This window comes from Mustela putorius, unplaced genomic scaffold, assembly GCF_011764305.1.
Source record: "Mustela putorius furo isolate JIRA1106 unplaced genomic scaffold, ASM1176430v1.1 tig00000785_pilon_pilon_pilon, whole genome shotgun sequence".
Lineage (NCBI taxonomy): Eukaryota > Metazoa > Chordata > Mammalia > Carnivora > Mustelidae > Mustela > Mustela putorius.
The window spans coordinates 1,085,172-1,104,431 of NW_025421480.1; the positions used below are offsets into that span (position 1 = coordinate 1,085,172).

Consider the following 19,260-nt stretch of genomic DNA (forward strand, 5'->3'; position numbering starts at 1 on the left):
TGCCTCTCGCCCTGCTTGTGCTCACTCTCTCTCTCTGATAAATAAATAACATCTTTTAAAAAAATAAATAAAAGGTCTTTCATCAAGAAGTTATGCATTTTGAAAACTCTTGTTTTGTATGGTAAATGTATTCCAGAAAAGTTGGATGACAGTAACATATTTTAATAAGCAAAGACACTTTGGAATGCCATAGAGAATATTTATTTTTAAAGACTTCTATTATTTTCCAAAGATTTCTAAGCTCTTAATTATTCAGATTTCATTGAAGAAAGCTTGTTATTAAGCTTTAGAAGTCATTTAATGACAAGAATTATTTTCAAAATAAATAAGGGTAATAATAGTAATAATAAAAGTGGCTGGGTTTATTGAGCATTTACTAAGTACCAGTCATTATTCTAAGGGTTCTACATGTACTGACTCATATAATTCTCTAAACAACTATTACTATTATCCAGTGTACATACAAGGAAAGTGAAGCAAAGAGAAGCAAATATTTGGCCAAGTTCACACAGCTAAATAAGTAGTTGGAATGTCCATGTAAAAAAGATTTCAAAATGAAATCACTTGGAGGGAAAATAAAACAAAACTAAACTAAATAAACAATCATACCACACCAAATGAAAAGAAGCAAAATCAGAGAGAAGAGAAAATTACCAAATATCAATTGACCTTAAGTCATTCCTTAGCGTTTGAATGTTTGAAAAATATTAGGATATCAATGAAACTATGATACTGTGTTTCTCCATATTTAAAGAACAACAATGATAGGCATGCAGCCCCCAGGCTCCCATGGCCACTTCCCCCAGGCACTACACAAGGCCTTGCCTCCCTAGGGCAGCAGCTCCACACAGCACCTGCACTCCAAGCTCCACACCAAAGCTGATGGCGAGAACATTCTAAAAGGCCCCAGCCCATGTTCCCAGAGGGAGAGACGACAGAGTTGGTGAACATTTGTCAAGACCACAATTATTGAGCAACCTGCATAAACAAAAATGGCGGCTTTGCTAATTTGAGAATTTACCCACATGTGCTGTTGGATCCTCAGAGTTATCACAAGTCTTTGAACAAAATAGAAGAAAGAATGAAAGAATTAAGTCAGGACAGTACTGGGCAGGTGAAGTGATGACCACCCATAGTTCGGGGAAGGGCCAATGGCAGATACTGGCCCACCGCCGGCGGTCGTCTGGTTGAGGAAGACATAGATATATGATGAGATTCACTTCATCAAAACATTACGATTCTACAATAGAAGCAGTTCAGGAATATTCTCATCCTTAGTGGGGCTGTTTCTCTGGCACAGAGAGGTTTGGGTATCCCCAGGCCATCATGTGCAGTGGGAAAGATGAAAGTGGCAAAGACACCTTGGTTCTGGGGCCAGAGATGGGGCATATTACTTGAAATAGTCAGACTGGAACCAAAAAGACAGTCACTCTGGTAAGAGATTGGCCAAATGGACGGATGTAAGAAATGCATGCGAGAAACATGTGGGGGCGTCTTACACAATCTTAGAGGAGGCTGCCCTCAGGTTCTAGGAGAAGACTACCCCAGCGCTGAAGAGGTAAACCCAAGAAGGGAGAGAGTTTGACTATAGGATTAATGATGGGACAGCTGATCCAATCCATCTGACCAATCTATCTCCAGAAGAAGATTCCACATGGGAGTTTCTCAGACTGATTCTCAACCTCTCAGTAAAAGTACTGAAACAGGATAGGAAATATTTTACACAGGGTGACTGTGTCAGTTTGAGGAAAGCCCTGTCACTCTCTGAAGAACAGCATTGGCACCCATATCGTCCTGTGGAAGTCTCGAAGGAGTGCATGTAAATATATGTAAACATATCTATTTGTTTTATTTGTATATATATCATATTATATATATTTGTATATAATATATATTATATATATTAAAATAGAAGTAATTATATATTAATTATATAAATTATATATTATATATTAATTATATAAAAAATATATATTATAAGTAATATATACATATATATATGGGAGATACATATATCCCACTGCTTAACGAAAAGAACCCTAGTGATATCCTCAAACGAGGCCTTTCTCTGTGCATATTCTAGAGTAATGGAGGCATCCGGAGTATGGCCATTCAGCACTTCGGCGAATTACTCAGGGACATGAGTGAGTACACATGGATGCTGAATGATGTGATTCTTGGAGGTTTGGTGCCTCTGATCCTGTTTTTGGAAGACACAGAAATTAGAGTCGCTCAAGTAAGTCCTGCAATCTTGTTTTTCTTAGCTTTGCAGAGAACCACAGTGTTTTATGTAACCGCAGATGAACACACCCTCAGTGACCCTTTTCTGTTCTGCAGGCATGTAAGTATACGTTAGCGATCTGCGTCTCAGAATTAAACTGGCCAACGTGGCATTTGCTCAAGGACGAGTTTTACAGTTTCGAGGTGGTGGTGCTCAGCATCTGCAGCAATCTCGTAAGTGGCCGTGAGAGCTACAAAGTTACAAAGTTGGCTTCCAAGGAGATCCTGAGTGATGAAAGTATGGCAGGGACAAGCGTGGGTCCCAGAGAAGGAAGATGAAGACAAGATAGCACACAAGGAATTACAGCTGAGGTTTCAGACCAGAAAATTCAGGTTTCCACTACCTCTTCCCTGACATTGGTTATCTCTGACTTTCTTCCTCTGACTCACCCACCTTGAGTTGTGGATGGTCACAGAGATAGGAACTGCATTCCCAATCACCAACAGCAAAACCAGAAGCACTTGGCCACCATCTGATGGGCCAGGGTTCTGGAAACCAGCATGAAGTACAGCAGGAGACAAGTGGGGGTGGAGGAATGTTCTCCAAAGTTTGGAAACAAACTGGGCTTGGGAGTCATGTAATAACCTGAGGAACATCAACAAACAAGAGAGTGAAGAGATTTCTGTCCCCTAGTTTTAAATCGGTCCTAACTTGATATAAGCAACCAAGCTCTTTTTTCTGGAAGCCTCTCCAGAGGGAGCAAATGTGCTTTTTCCAATGACTGAGTATTGTTTCTTCATTTTATTCTCAGCTTACATCTCATGAGAACTACATTACATATCTGATATCTGATACCTTAGGTTTCCTGAGAAGCTCCCGAGTATATCTGAGGAGATCGTCGGTTATTTTAATAGGTAAAGAAAATTCGATTCTCATTACCTAATTTTCCTTATAAGGTACAGAATAGGGTAGCAGCTGGAAGAGTTTCTTAAAAATATATAAATTTTCTTTGTTTATGATGGACAAAACTGCCATGGTGATATCTATGAATCAAAGTTAATGCACGTGATGAGAATAGAGTTCTACTTTCTAGTGCAGTGAGTGTTGCTGTGTGATTAAATTCTCATACAAAGTGTACCCAACAGGATGAATTTCAAATTTAAGATGGTGGCAAACCACTGCTAACAATCACCCCCCAAAGAATAAGAATAATACAAAAAATACAAAATACCATCTTTAATAAAACATGGACATCTCTAACCACAAACTACAACAAATGAGGAAATGCTACCAAATCCAGCAGAGTTGGTTTTTTTTTTTTTTTTAATGTTGTGGGGGGAGGGGATATAATGGAAGATTCCAACAGAAGATACCTAAGGTTTTTGATCTTGGACAAACCTGACCAAAAAGTGTTTTTTTCCCATTAAATTATCACTATAAAGATCAAAATTAGCAAACGTTTACTTGGAATGACAGGAAGTGAGCTCCCAGTTTGACAGTGGGATCTTTCCTCAGCCCTATTTGGCATCATGGAATAGCAGGGCCACCAAGGACTGAGGAAATACAGTCGTGTTGTACATGTAGAGAAGAGCCTGCCAGTCAGTCAGGGTAGAAGACAAACTGAACTGTGGTCATCACTAGAGCTCCTGATCTTTATCTCAGAGGAGTGAGGGAACATGACGTACAGAAAACCCTGCATCATCAGAGCTTTATTTTAAGCCAGAAAGAATTCTGCTATCCTGAATTAGATATATATATATATATATATATATATATATATATATATCCTTTATTATATATTCTGTATATAGTCTGTATGTAATATTGCAAGATCCAAAAATAAGTAATTAAAAAAGCATTATCTTTCTACAGAGGTATTTCCAGGGTGAAAATAGAGGAAAAAGAAAAAGTTTAGAAAATATTTCTTTTTTTTTTTTGAAGGTTTTATTTATTTATTTAACAGAGAGAGAGAGAGAGATCACAAGTAGGCAGAGAGGCAGACAGGGGTGTGGGGAAGCAGGCTCCCTGCTGAGCAGAGAGCCCAATGTGGAGCTTGATGTGGGACTCAATCCCAGGACCCTGAGATCATGACCTGAGCTGAAGGCAGAGGCGCCACCCAGGTGCCCCTAGAAAATGTTTCTACAGACCAGATAAAAATGAGGATATGTATTTCTGTGAATCCAAAGCTTTTTTATATAAAGATCTAAGGGATAGATATAAACACATAGGAAATATAGGATGGCAAAACGGAAGCTCAGGAAAAATAAGCTTTCAAAGTATTTGGGGAAGTATAAGAAAAAATATATAACCATTATTAACAAATACACTACAACCAGCAGAAGAGAAAATACATATTGTTGATAATACAGTAAAAGACAAGGGGTACAGGGCTGAAAAATTCTAGCAAAAGGAATGAAAACCAGCAAGAAACAGTTTGAAAAACTAAGGGACAATGAGAGATATGGAAGATAAATAAAAGACATCACTCATCCTGAGATAACTCAAATCAAAGCCACAATGAGATACAACCTCATTACCCATCAGAATGGCTAAAATTAATGACTCAAGGAAACCACAGGGTGTGGAGAAACGGGTACACTTTGGCACAGTTGGTGGGAATGCAAACTGGTGTAGTTACTCTGAAAACAATACAGAGTTTCCTCAAAAAGTTAAAAACAGAACTACCCTATGGCCCGGCAATTGCACTACTAGGTATTTATGCAAAGGATACAAAAATGCTGATTTGAAGGGGCACGTGCACCCCAATATTTATAGCAGCACTATCAACAATAATAGAGTTATGAAAAGAGCCCAAATGTCCACCCATTGATGAGTGGGTAAAAAAGATGTGAGATACACACACACACACACACACACACACACACGCCATGGAATATTAGTGATCAAAAAGAATGAAATCTTGCCATTTGCAACAATGTGGATAGAACTAACCAAAATAAGTCAGTCAGAGAAAGACATATCATATGACTATGATCTTTGTATTAAAATAAAATTCCACCCATATGTGGAAGAATTAAAGAAACAAAACAGGTGAATATAGGGGAAGAGTGGGAAAAGTAAAATAGATAAAAACAGGGAGGCTTATCATAAGAGACTCTTGAATATAGGAAACAAACTGAGGGTTTCAGGAGGGGTGATGGGTTGGGGAAGGGGCTAAGTGGGCAATAGACATTAAGGAGATCACTTGATTGGGTACAGGATGCTGTGTAGGACCCGTCTGTAGGTGACGGATCAATCCAGTCCACTCTTGAAAGCAATACTACACTACATGTTAACTAACTTGACTCTAAAGTTTAAAAAAAGAAATGGAACTATGTATAAATGATATCCCTGAAGAAGAAAAATTATTAGAGCAGAAAAAGGAATTCAAAGATGCAATTTAAGAAAGAAAAACAAGACTTGATTAATAAACTGAGGTGGTAAATATTTCTTCAAGAAACATTTTATACAGAATACAACATTAAGACATTTCATAATAAAGTTATAAAACTTCGCAGTTAAAGTATTCTTGAGCATTTAGGGGGAAAAAGTTATCTATAAATTACAAAATAAGTAGATCTGTCATTAGATTTCTCCAGTTCAGCGTTCAACCCTAAAATACCAAAGACTAGTGCCTACAAAGTCCTAAAGAAAAAGAACAGGGGAGGGAGGAGGAAAGGAGGAGGAAAGGAAGGGAAGAGGGGGAAGAGGAGAGACAGAACGTGTCCGGGGAGGGAGATGAGCCAGGGAGGAAGGAAAGGAAGAAGTAGGGAAGGGAGATCCAGAAAAAACTCTACAATACATACAATATTTCTATTTTTAAAAACTTGCAAATATTACTGAAAGATGCAAAGAAGATTTGAATAAATAGAAAGGTAGAAACCATATTTTGGCAAAAAAAAAAATCAAAATTTAAAATGTATATGGAAGGGACGCCCGGGTGGCTCGGTTGGTTAAGTATCTTGCCTTCAGCTCAGGTCATGATCCCAGGGTCCTGGGATAGTGTCCCACATCCAGCTCCTTGCCCCGTGGGGAGCCTGCTTCTCCCTCTGCCTGCTGTTCCCCCTGCTTGTACTCTAACGGTCTCTCTTGAAAATAAATAAAATGGTATTTTTAATATCCATGGAATATAGGTATGGAATCAAATGCCAATTAAAATATCATTAGGGTGTTACCTGGGTGGCACAGTCTGTTAAGTGTGTGCTTTCGGCTCACGCAATGATCTCAAGGTCCTAGGATAGAGCCCCTAATTGGGTTCCCAGCTCAGGGAGAGTCTGCTTCTCCCTCTCCATCTGCTCCTCCCCTTGCTCATGTGCATTCTCTCTCTTTCTTTCTCTCAAATAAATAAAATCTTAAATATAAATAAAGAAAATGAAAAATAATAAATAAAATGTCAATAGGGCTTTCTTTTCTCAAAAGTGACATATTGATTCTAAAATTAACATAGAATTTATCATACAAGAATATCCAGGAAAAAGCTTTTGGCAAAAGAAAAGAAAAAAAGAATATCCAGGAAATTCTGACCAAAAAAAAAAAAGAGAGAGAGAGACAGAGACAGAGACAAAGACAAAGACTAGCTCTATCAGATATTAATACAGCTACAGAACTTAAAATCACATGGGATAAATAGACAAACAATACCAGCCAGAAATAACCATCAAAACATGCACTATTTTAAGGTGAATCATGGCTTTAACGGTGATGAAAATATAGAATATTCCTTAAATAGTTTGGGGACACCTGGTGAGCCATCTGGAATTTTTAAAAATTCCTATCTTACTTCTTACTTTAAATAAATTTCAGATAGTCGAAGGCTCAAATGCTGAAAATAAAACCATAATAATGATAAGCAAAAATTAGTATGGAAGAATTTGCTTTATAATCAGGGGTTGGGTAAGATCTTTCTAAGGTAAAAGTCAAGATCTAGGAATCATAAAGAAAAGATTGATAATCTATGAAAAAGATTGATAATCTGTAGGGACCACTATAAACAGAATGAAAAACCAAACTGAGATGAAATACTTATGACACCACAAATGAAGGGTGAGTTCTTCCTGTTCAAAGATTCTATACAAACCCATAAGAAAAGACAACCCATCAGAAAAATGGACCCTGAACATGAAAAAAAAATAATATTTGGCTCATTAACATGAAATTTTCATAACTTGGTCATCCAAAAAGTGATGCAAATTGAAATGAAATGTTTCCATGCAACACAACGACAAAGACCAAAACGTTTTACACTCAGTGGTCAGCGTGAGGTTGCCGGAAGTAGGTAATCTCTTCACCTTACTGGTGAGAATGTAGATGGCCACCATCTGTAAGGAGAGCAGTTTGATAGCATCCATCAAAATGAGAGATGTGTTCTCTCTTGACTCAACCTCCTCTCGGGAGGATTTACTCTCGACACGCTTGCATGTGAGAAATGACGTGTGTACCTAGACATTCACTGCGTCGTTGGCTTTATAATGCTACCCGTCCTTAGCATGTGGCATCTCTCCCCATCTGTGTGTTCTGATTCCCTTCAGCATTTCAACAGTGTTACTTAGACCAAGGAAGAAACAAAAAACTAAAGGACAAAACTCAGCTTTTTGTTTCTGGGTCAGCCCCATCTTACCCAGCTTTCTACAAAGTCTCAACCAATGGTGTATCTTATACCCCCAGTGACCAATCATTAGTTGCAAGAAATGTCTGGAGTTATGTTTCGTTTTGTTTTGTTTTTAATGGGCGAGATGAAGACAATGCTATCAGTTGACAGCTAGCAATATGTCATAGCCCGGACATGTAAAATTTGAGACTTCACATGAGGCTCTCTGGATGTCCAATTACTTGGGGGCAGGGCGGAAGGAAAGATAAGGAGCCCCTGAACCTGCGTTTCTTCATGGTAGCCAACTGAGTGGCGTTAATGAATGGTCGCCACACTCACGGCTGGAGCTCGGACTCCCTGTCTGCCACTCTCCCCACCACCGCCCACGGCCGTCGTTCACACAGCCGAGGTCACACTCGTGTGGGCCACGTTGGCATTTTGGTTAATTCACCATGTTTGTCAAATTTTCAGGTTCTGCCTAATTGTTCATTTGTGACTTTCCCCACTGCCATGTCAGGAGAGCCGTTCAGTGTTCAGGTGTTGCTGCTGAACTCTGCCCCCTGTTTTGTTCCTCTGACAGTTATATGGTATTTATGAAATATGTCCCTGCAGTGTAAGAAAGACCCAAATACAGCCGTGGCAGAAACAAGGTAGTAGTTTTTTCTCTCTCACACAGCAGGCCGAGTGCCAGGCCCCTGGCACCAGCTCTTCTACTGCTCTCGTGTCCTTGTCACAGTTTCCTACATCAAGTCCAAGATGTTTGCTCCAGCACCTGCAACCACTTCTACATACCAGTCAACTGGAAAGGAAAAACAGGTCAAGAGGTCACACCCAATTCCTTAAACAGTTAATATTACCTCTGCTAAATGATCACTGGCCCAGGACGCAAACATGTTGCCAAAGTGCAAAGAAGTCAAGAGAATCTCAGCGTTTGCTGGGTGGCCATATGTCCAGCTAAAACACAGCGGCGTTAGTAAGAGAACTAAAGGAAAGAAGCCATTTGATATTGGGGGAGATTAGTACTTTCTAGCATGGGAAACTTTCATTCACTTATTTGTTTTCTCTATCTCATTCTAAAAGGAATTGCATTGGATTATAAAATTAAGCAGAGGGGAAAAACTTGACATAGAAGGATACCCCACAACACACGTTTTTGTTTCAAGCATTGTCAAAGGTTTAAGCCCATGCTCCCCCCCCCCATGCCAAGGAGAGTAGCTTGAGCTTTAGGATCTGTAGGTGGGTTTTGGAAATGATCAACGGTTCTGATTTTTTGTGATCACTGTTTTGACTGAAGTAGAGACAATATGAAATATTGGCGGGGGTTAGATCAGCTTGCATTCACATCTCAGAATGAATGCCCATTAACCATGTTGCCTCTACCAAGTCACTCACCTCTGTAGGCTTTGGTTGTATCATTTGTAAAATGAGGATAACAAGAATAGTTTCAAAAAGGCTTTAAAAATCTACCTAAACATCTAAGAGCTTTTATAAAGGCAGTGATCCAAGACAGAAGGATACTATAGTATACTATAGAATATCAAAAGAAGTATGCCTGATATCTGGGGATTATTTCTCTTTTTAGGTTTTGCCAATTCTAAATGCAAAAGTAGTAGTTGGGAAGCTGAAAAACAGTGCAGAAATTTTAGGTTTCACTGAACTGAAAAAAACAAAACTTGCAATAGACTGACCATGAGGAGGAACTCTAGTAAATACCCCCCCAGCTTTCCCAGAACTAAAATAAGATAATAAAATAAAATAAAACATATACATTTAGACAAAAGAAAATAACACTTTTAAAATTTGTAGATAAATAACTATATTTTAAAATATTTAGAAAAGAAGAAAAAATATTTAGAACACTGGGAAGTATTTAGAAAAAAAAATATTTGAATATGAAATTTAGCAAGTTTCCTAGCTACAGCATCAAAATACAAAGATCAATTAATTGGACTTCTATATCCCAGCAATAAATGACCAAGAAACTGCATTTTAAAAAAGATTTTGTGTATTTATTTGAGAGACAGAGAGGGAGATCACAGAGGGAGAGTGGGAGGGAAAACCAGATTCCCTACTGAGTAGGGAGCCAGATGTGGGATTCGACCCAGGACCCTGAGATCATGACCTGAGCCAAAGGCAGACACTTAATCGACTGAGCCACCCAGGTCCTCCAGGAAACAAAATTTTTGAAAATGCCTAATACAACAGCACAAAAAAAAATCATCAAATACCTCAAAACAAAAGAAAGATGTATAAGACTGATACATGGAAAACTAGAAAACATTGAGAAGGTTTTTAGAAACTTTAGAGTGACAAATCATGTTCGTGGATTCAAGGATTCCATATTATGGCAATGTCAAGTCTCCCAAACTGATCCGTAGATTCAGTGCAATCCCAAACAAAATTTCACCCAGGGTGCGTGTGCGTGTGTGTGTACATGTGCGAACGTATGTGTGAAATGAGACAAGCTGATTCTTAACTTTGCATGAAGATTTAATGGTTAGAGAGTAAGCCAAGATAATTTAAAGGACTATAAAGTTGAGGAACTTCTACTATTGGAAGGGTATCAGGACATGTCATACCTGAAGGTAGTGTGGCAGTAGCACTGATAGAATAAAGTCAAGACACTGACCCCCACACAGTTGATGTTGTAAGTGACTTTGCACAGCAGTGGGGAAAGGACTGGTGTTTTTTTTCTTTTAATGGTGCTGGGATAATCCTGCACACATGAAAAAATATATTGACTCCTACTTTATGCATTATAATTGCCGTTTGGTCTACAATCCCAAAGGGGAAAAAGTAATACAATAAAGCTTCTAGAAGTACGTATGGTAGAATATCAGTGTGACCTTGAGACAGCACATATTTCCTATCAGAACTCCAAAATTCACTAACCATAAATAAAAAGATGGTGAATCAGACTGCATTAAAATTAGAGATTTCTGTTTATTAAAATAAAAAATACAAATGGGAAAGTTTAGTCCTGAAGTAGGAGGAGATATTTGTAAGTCATGTGACTTTAAAAAACATTAGTATCCCAAATAAAAAATGCCTACAAATATATCAGTAAAAGATAACTCAATATAAAAAACAGGCAAGATACTTACAGATATCTTATAAATGAAATAGCCAAGTGGCCAAAAAATGCTATATAAAACTTATTAATCATCACCCCAAAAAGCAAAGAAAATCAAGGTGACACTACTACCAAATCCAGGAGAATGACTGAAAGGAAAAAGACTGACCATGGCAGGTGGCAGAGAGGATATAAAACAACGGAAAGGTTCATAGCTCCTGGTGGGAGTGAAAATCGGTACAACCACTTTGGAAACTGGCGGTGAAGATAAACATGTCCATTAGCCAGTAAGTCGTCTGGTAGCTGTAAACCAAACATCAGTGCATAGAAACACACACCAAAATTCACACAAGAATGTCCATAATAACGTCCTCATTCATAATAGCCATGGGTTGAAAACAACACACCGTCCAGCATCCGCAGAACGGATTTTTTAATAATGCCGCGTTCGTAAGACAGAATGCCCTGTAAGAGGGTTCAGCAAACTCTTTCTGTAAAGGACCAGAAATATGTCTGGCCTCTGTCAAAACTACTCAGCTCTGCAGCTGGAGGGTGAAAGCAGGCATGAGAGCTATTATGTAAATAAATGAGAAATGAATAAATCAATAAACGATAAATGAACAATTGCTATAATAAGGAGCCTGGATGAATGTCACAATAATGCTCAAGGTGAGCGGAAGAATATTTTAAAAGGGTGGGGGACGAGCTTGGGAAAGGCAGGAGGAAGGCTTCTGGAATGCTAGTCCTTGTCCTACTTAAGGTCTAAGGACTCACTTTGCAGTTGTTCACCAAGCTGTGCAGTTGTGATTTGTGCACATTTCTCCACGTAAATATATCGCAATAAAGAGTTTCATTATGTAGTAATTATTTGAAAGCTCTAAAGGATGTTTCAAAGATAATCTAGAGATGTTTTTCTTTGAAGAAAGCTGTCTAAGCAGCCAGATCAGAGAATGGATTTGCATAATATATTTCGGGGTAACTTTAATTTTACTTTGTGCACAGGGTACTTAGCAAAGGTAGGTGGCCACCTACTGCTCAGAGATGAAATAGAAGTCATGCTTGAGGGTAAGTGTTGAAGCTATAAGGAATCTGTACGTATAAGTCTAAGTGAATTCACTATTAGTGGTTGAGTTCACAGCTGTTAGCCGGGGATGGGAGGAAAGTGGAGGGGAATGCGAGGAAGGACTGGTTTGGGGGGCATCTCTCCTTTCTCCCTCCCCCCCTTCCCTTCCTTTCTCTTCCGCTTCCTTCTCTTCCCTTCCTTTCTGAGTGTGTGTGTGCGTGTGTGTGTGTGCGCACGTGCTTAAATCTGTCTATCCCTCTCACTATTTGAGACCTGACATCACCCGCAGCCCTCAGGAGCTGCAGAGTTGAAGATTTGTTCGCTCATTCGTCCATCCAACAAATATTTTTGCAGCATCTACCATGGGGCGCACTATTCCGGCTGCAGAGCACACAGCCGTGAGCGAGGCAAAGCCCCTTCCCTCTGAGAATTGACATTTTGGAGCACAGCGGTGCCCACATGCTCCAGGAATGCGTCTCCCTCGTGGCCTCTATTTCCTCCCCAGGGTCCGATTTACAAATAGGTGAGGTAGACGATGGCGTGGCCGCCTGCCTGCCGTCCCTTTTCGGATGTGTGGCAGAGAGCTTGTTTTTCAGAGAAGTTTTAGATTTACAGCAAAACTGAGAGCAAAGTACCGAGATTTCCCATATGCCTGGCCCCCACCCCACACGCCTCCCGCGATTTGACACCCCCCCCCCCGGTGGCACGTGTGTTACAACCAAGGAGCCCACACGGACACGTCATATCTTCCTCTCTCTTCCACTCGCTCGTTCACCTGTCCACCCGTTTATTCAACATCTACTTACTGACCGCCTGCCGATGTTAGGCACGATAGCTCCGCCTACATGTCCCTCAGGATCGTGTTCTTCCCTCTCCCCTTCATCTCCTGCTGCTCCTCTCTCCTCGCCACCTCTGTCCTTGTTCCCCTCTCAATTCCTCTTTTGTTAGTGAGAAAAGAACTACAAGCCTGGTCTCTGGATAGACTGGTATTAGCATTTTGGCATTATGCATTATCTCAGACATGTTTAAAGAATGGTACGTTGATTTTTTTAAACCACCTTCATGGTTATATAACTCTTTCACTTCACATATTCATGCCAAGGACCGTGGGTTGACATCCTCATGTTACTATGTGTGTGTATTTCATTTTACGATGTGCCTAATTTTTACGCGGTTCTCTGTTGAAGAACATTGAGACTGATTCCAACTTTGTCATTATTATGAGCACTATTGAACCTCCTCATGAATATGTGTTTTCGCTACTTAGAATGCTCAGCGCATAATAGGTGCTCTGTAAATATTTAGTGAGTGTTCCTATTTTTCTTTATTGAGGTCTGGTGGGGATAAGCAGATAGAGCTTCCTGGATGCTTCTAGTCAAAATAATGAAAATCGGGGGGTCGGGGAAGGAAAGGAGAGACTCTGTGAAAGGTGGTGGTTCTGTCCATGGTTAGAGCTTCTCCACCCCAAGAGAGACGACTTGCACTAAAAGGCCCTTCTTCTCTTACAGCCATTGACCTGAGGCTTCGCGACGAAGACCTTGTGACCAGGGAGTTGGCGGAGATAACCTACACAGTTTTTAAGGAAATAGCCCATAGATTGACCTCCTCCAACCTTAAACAAATCTTCCGAAGAGTATTTAACTCTATCTACACAAAAAAACTGAAGCTTCTCTATAATTATAAGTGGTCCGACAGCCCCGCCCACAGTCCTGTGAGGATTAAGGACACCAAGAATGACAAGGAAGCCCATATGGGTGAGAATTAGGAAACAGTTCAGTAAAGAATGAGATGTTGGTCTGTGGCTCAGAACACACCTCAGAAGAGAAATGATTTTCCTTTTCCTCTTGATAATGAGTCTATACATACATGCTTTTCTGAAGGATGGTAGAAGCCTTTCCTGTCACCTAATTCTCTGTTCAAATATCGAAATCCATTGCTTTCCTATGTTTAACAGTGATCGATTAATACAGCTGAAAAATCATATAAGCAAAGTGTTTGATGAGAAGCTCTTGGATTTTTATTTAATTGATAAGCATCTATTGAACACCTTCTAAGTACCAGGCACTATGCTAGGCAGTGGGGACATTTGGATTCTATAAACAAGGTTCCTGTTCTCAGGAAGGTCATGGTCTAGTGACACACATGGTCTAGTGCCTATTTCTCCTTCTGGGACAAATACTGCCTCGAGCAGCACCGAGAACAGAAGAAATGGGACTTGCACGGAAGGAGGAAGAGAAGTAGGGAGATGTCATTTCTGGGGCAAGAAGAGTCCTGGGGGAAAGCAGGCGACTTCGTCATGGACACAGGTGGGCAGGGAAAGAATGGGGAGAGCTGAGTCCTGAGGGGAAGACGATGCTGTGCTAATCACTTTAAACTTTCAAAATGAAAACTGGATAACCCACTCTCGTTAGTAGTGGCCCATTGCCCTCAGGAAGCAGTTGAACACTGTCCAGACCCATCAGAAAGTCCCCAGTGATCTTGCTTGCTTGATCTTGCTTGACCTGTGGCTTGGGTTCATCACTGTATCTCCCTCCCACCCTGTCCTCCCCCCCAACATCAGACCCTCCAGTTACAGGAAACGACTTGTAGTTAGCTGAAAGCCCAGATGGTTCAGGTGTTGTGTCTTTGTTAATACGTCCACTTGCAGTGCATGGATGTCTTCATTTCTTTGGTGTGGGGCAGCAGCCACTGCCTCTGCCTTGGGTCCTCCTTCAGCTCCTCTGACTTCTGTTGACAAAGGACACGAGCTTCTCCTGTGAGCTACGTACATCATCAACAGCTTGAATGGTAGAGGCCACAGGAGAGTAACATACTTCCAAGACTGTGGGTTTTCCCCATCCTCTCCCACTGTACATGCCCCTTCCCTTCCCAACTGTGTGCCCTGCAAACGCCACATTCCAGCATCCGTGTGAAGACAGCAGCCTTGCTGAGACTACGGAACCTCCAACTCCTTGCAGTCAAATCCCTGATGCTGCCTCTCTACTCAAACCCTGACTGAAACCTCTGAGATGCATTTTCCAGACGCCTTTGATCAAGTAGGTTCACGTTGCTCCTATGTTTTGCCTTAGCGTTCCGTGTAGCTTTCATTGCATTTCCCCGCCTTTAGTGAAATCACTAATTTTTTTCTCTCTCTCCACCCCACAACATTGAAGTTTCTTGAAGGCAAATATGTTTTACCCTCCGTGAAGTTCCCCGGCTCGGAACGGGTGCTCGACGAGCACGTGCCGGGTGAATGAGGTGCTCCATGAGCACGTGCCGGATGAATGAGGTGCTCCATGAGCACGTGCCGGGTGAACGAGGCGCTAACAGGACACGTTTCACTCGTGCTTCAGTGAAAGTTTTCAGATGTTAATGAGTGTTACTTAATATTAACAATAATGAAAGAATGGATAATTTTAATTTACTCTTTAATCCATATTGCTTCATAATACCCAGATGTTCCAGACCTCACTTTTCAAAATCAGGGCAAATTTCTTTGCCCACCAGAAGACATGAACAGACATTTCTGCAAAGAAGACATCCAAATGGCCAACAGACACATGAAAAAGTGCTCAGCATCCCTCAGCATCAGGGAAATAAAAATAAAAACCACAGTGAGATACCACCTCACACCAGTCAGAGTGGCTAAAATTAACAAGTCAGGAAATGACAGGTGTTGACGAGGATGTGGAGAAAGGGGAACCCTCCTACACTGTTGGTGGGAATGCAAGCTGGTGCAGCCACTCTGGAAAACAGCATGGAGGTTCCTCAAAACGTTGACGATAGAGCTACCCTACAACCCAGCAATCACACTACTATTTACCCTAAAGATACAAATAGAGTGATCCGAAGGGACGTGTGCACCCGAATGTTCATAGCAGCAAAGTCCACAATAGCCAAAGTATGGAAAGAGCCTAGATGTCCATCAACAGATGAATGGATAAAGATCCTTCAAAAGAAATGAAATCTTCCCTTTTGCAATGACATGCATGGAACTGGAGGGTGTTACGCTGAGTGAAATAAGTTAACCACAGAAAGATAATCATCATATATGATGTCTCTGATATGAGGAGTTTAAGAGGCAGGGTGGGATTTTGTGGGCAGTAGGGAAGGAAAAAAATGAAACATGGGATAGGGAGGGAGACAAACCATAAGAGACTCTTAATCTCAGGAAACAAACTGAGGGTTGCTGGGGTTTGGGGGGTAAGAATAGGGTATTTAGGTGATGGACACTGAGGAGGGTCTGTGCTATGGTGAGTGCTGTGAATTGTGTAAGCCTGATGATTCTCAGATCTGTACCCCTGAAACAAATAACACATTATGGGTTAATATAAAAGATATATATTATATATTATATTATATATATAATATATATTATTTTAATCATAAGCCTACTAACATCTCAAAGTTGAGTCACTCTACAACTCTAATAGTTTGTGCTGTTGCATCTGAAAAAGCGAAGAATGTTTGTAAAATCAGATTAAAACAATGTTAAAAAAATTTTCCTGGCCCACCTTCTAAACTTGCAAGATGCCTACTGTGATAGGCTAACTAGTAACCTTACCACAGAGATCCAATCCCTGATTCCCAGAATCTGCGAGTATGTTACCTTACATGGCAAAAGGAATTTTATATATGTGGTTATTTAAAGGATCTTGAGATGGGGAGATTATCCTGGATTATCCGGGACACCAAATATTATAAGGTCTTTGCAAGGGAAGTTAGATCAGAGAGGAAAGAGATTTTTGGAGATGCAAGATGTTTGCCTTGAAGATAGAGGTAGGGAACAGGAGCCAAGGAATGAAACTCTAGAAGCCAGAAAAAGGGAAGGAAATAGATTCCCTTCTGGAGCCTCAAGAGGGAGCACGATGTGACCTACACCTTGATCTTGGCCAGTGAAACTCATTTTTGACATCTGAACTCCAAAACTATAACATAAGTTGATGTTGTTTTAAGCCACTAAATTTGTGCTAAGTTTGACAAAGGAAATGAACATACCTGGATTTCTTTTTTTTTTTTAATGAACTTTTTTTTTTAAGATTTTATTTATTTATTTGACAGACAGAGATCACAAGTGGTCAGAGGGGCAGGCAGAGAGAGAGGAGGAAGCATGGTTCCCTGCTGAGCAGAGAGCCTGATGCAGGGCTCGATCCCAGGACCCTGAGACCATGACCTGAGCCGAAGGCAGAGGCTTTAACCCACTGAGCCACCCAGGCATCCCACACCTGTATTTCTATAAAACAAAGCAAACCAAACCAAACTATAACTCTCCCCACTCCAAAAAACAAACAAACAAGCAGATTTAGCAATGAGTGTGATGGACCTTATATAAAGTTTGAGGTTTGAGATTACTGCAAAAGATCTGATATTTTCTGATACTCCTGTACTAGACACTTTCTTCGAAGGGTGTGAGGCTCCGTCCCCCTCACTCAGCCTACAGTGTATCCGCCGTCATCGCCACCTGGCTCTCTCTCCACCCGCTCCTTCCCATCGCCTCTGCCCTCTTTGTCGCACACCTACTCTGTGACGGGCGCTTTCTGACAATTATTTTATTTCATCTGCACAATAATTCTGGGAAAGAGAATTCTTGCCCCATCATGCAGACGGGGCACTGCCATGCACTTTGTTAGCTTTGATATCTGTGCAGCTGGAGGGAACTGCTATGCAAGTAGTTCCCAGTGAGGTCACTAATCCAGAAATGACAACTGACCTCTATTTTGTACAACAAAATGATGGTGGCACCTGGTCAGAAAATATCCTCCTCCTGAGCAGCTTCTCTAACTCTCAATGTGTTCCCGTAGCACACTCTGCTTAATGTCCTCAAACAAAAGTAATAATAATCGATAAAACTAAGCAGCTACGATATGCCAGACACCGTACAAAACGCTTGGTTTGCACCATCCAAATTTGTTCTCCCAAATATCTTAATAGCTGGCTATTACTACTGCTTCCATTGTACCTATAGGGAATCTGAGCCTCAGAGAGGTTGGGTACATCATCACCCACCTAAGGAGAGGTAGGTAGTACATTTGACCTCAAGGGCTCCAGACCCAGCACTCTTAATCACTATGCCATTGTACGTGCCTTTTATGGATCCATTTTTCCCACTGAGTATACGCTGGAATTACTTGGACTGTTTGGTTTTGCTTTTTGTTTTGTTTTGTTTAAAATAATAAGCAGACGTCAATCTAGACCATTTACATCAGAATCTTTGTGCCAAAAGCCTGGGCACTAGTGTCTTTAAGAACCCAGGTGGATCTGGAGGGAAGGCAGTACTGTAAATCATTGCATCATTTTGTCCCGGAGACTGGGTTTAGACATTTCTGTCTCTTGGTATCCAGCACTGTGTCTGACGTGCGGAGAAAAACTTGATAAAGTTTAGTATTTATTACACAGTAGGAACCAATCAGACAGGAATCAATCATTTATAAACAAACATTTATTCAGTGTCTAGTGCACACAAGGCACTATACTGGGGAATAATGATATAAATTAAACATTTCCAGATACACGATTCTAATATTTCCAGTCCTTCCTTCCACAGTAGGGTGAGCAGCAGGGGAAGAGTCTATTTCCCTGTAAAAAGGAAAAGTATCTGAATTCTAAATAGAGTTACTGTTTAGGCCAGCACGGTCAGGATTCTAAACATCTGACAGAGTAAAAATAGAAAATTCACTATACTTACATTAATTGGTTTACTTTCTGGTATATCTTGCTTTCTTTGCAATTTCTACATAGACACTGCTGCCAAGTCAATGCGCAGTGAGTGGTGTGCGTGGTCTTGAGGCAGCAACGCCGTACAGTAGTCACGTGGGGAAACAGGAAGGCACATCATTTGGTGAAGAATGTGTCACCGTGGTCCCAGCAAGGGAGTGTCACAGTGGTCCTAGAGCCCTTCGGCAATCAGTGTGAACCACTACCACAACGTCTCCCTCTTGGGATAACCGTGGAGGAACCTAGGCCTGAACTGAGGAGACATGAGGTTGAGTCCTGTCTTCTGTGCTTACTAGCTCGAAGTTCTAAATAACCCATTTCAGGTTCTCTTTCTGTGAAAGGGGTTAATATTCTCCACGCAAGCTCAGGATTACTATGAGGATTTAATGGTATAATTATATAGGAACACTTCATAAAATATTGTGTATAAACAAATCATGGGGTCAGTAAGGCCAGTTATTTCCCCTGATTCAGATTCCTGAGTTTGTAGGTTATTTCCAGAAGCCTCTGAGCTGGGAGAGATGTTCTCTCCAGGCACCTTCCCCCACCCCTGGCTATGCAAGCCGTGGGGACTAAGACGATCAACAGCTGGGTGACCTTCCACAGCAGAGCTCCCTCCCTGG

General features: G+C 40.8%; 1 protein-coding gene and 1 pseudogene across 2 annotated transcripts in view; both read left to right on the forward strand.

The window, feature by feature from the left end:
- The window catches only part of MROH9 (maestro heat like repeat family member 9), an 85,327-nt gene extending 69,850 nt beyond the window's left edge, over window positions 1–15,477 (forward strand). For both annotated transcript variants that reach the window (XM_004756683.3, XM_004756684.3), the window contains exons 18-22: window positions 2,084–2,236; window positions 2,338–2,454; window positions 3,033–3,135; window positions 11,884–11,946; window positions 13,453–15,477. In XM_004756683.3, the coding sequence (XP_004756740.1) occupies window positions 2,084–2,236; window positions 2,338–2,454; window positions 3,033–3,135; window positions 11,884–11,946; window positions 13,453–13,709 (693 nt within the window). In that variant the 3' untranslated portion in view covers window positions 13,710–15,477. The remainder of the gene's footprint in view (window positions 1–2,083; window positions 2,237–2,337; window positions 2,455–3,032; window positions 3,136–11,883; window positions 11,947–13,452) is intronic.
- On the forward strand, window positions 377–1,823 carry LOC106006230 (annotated as a pseudogene).
- Window positions 15,478–19,260: the final 3,783 nt, after the last annotated feature.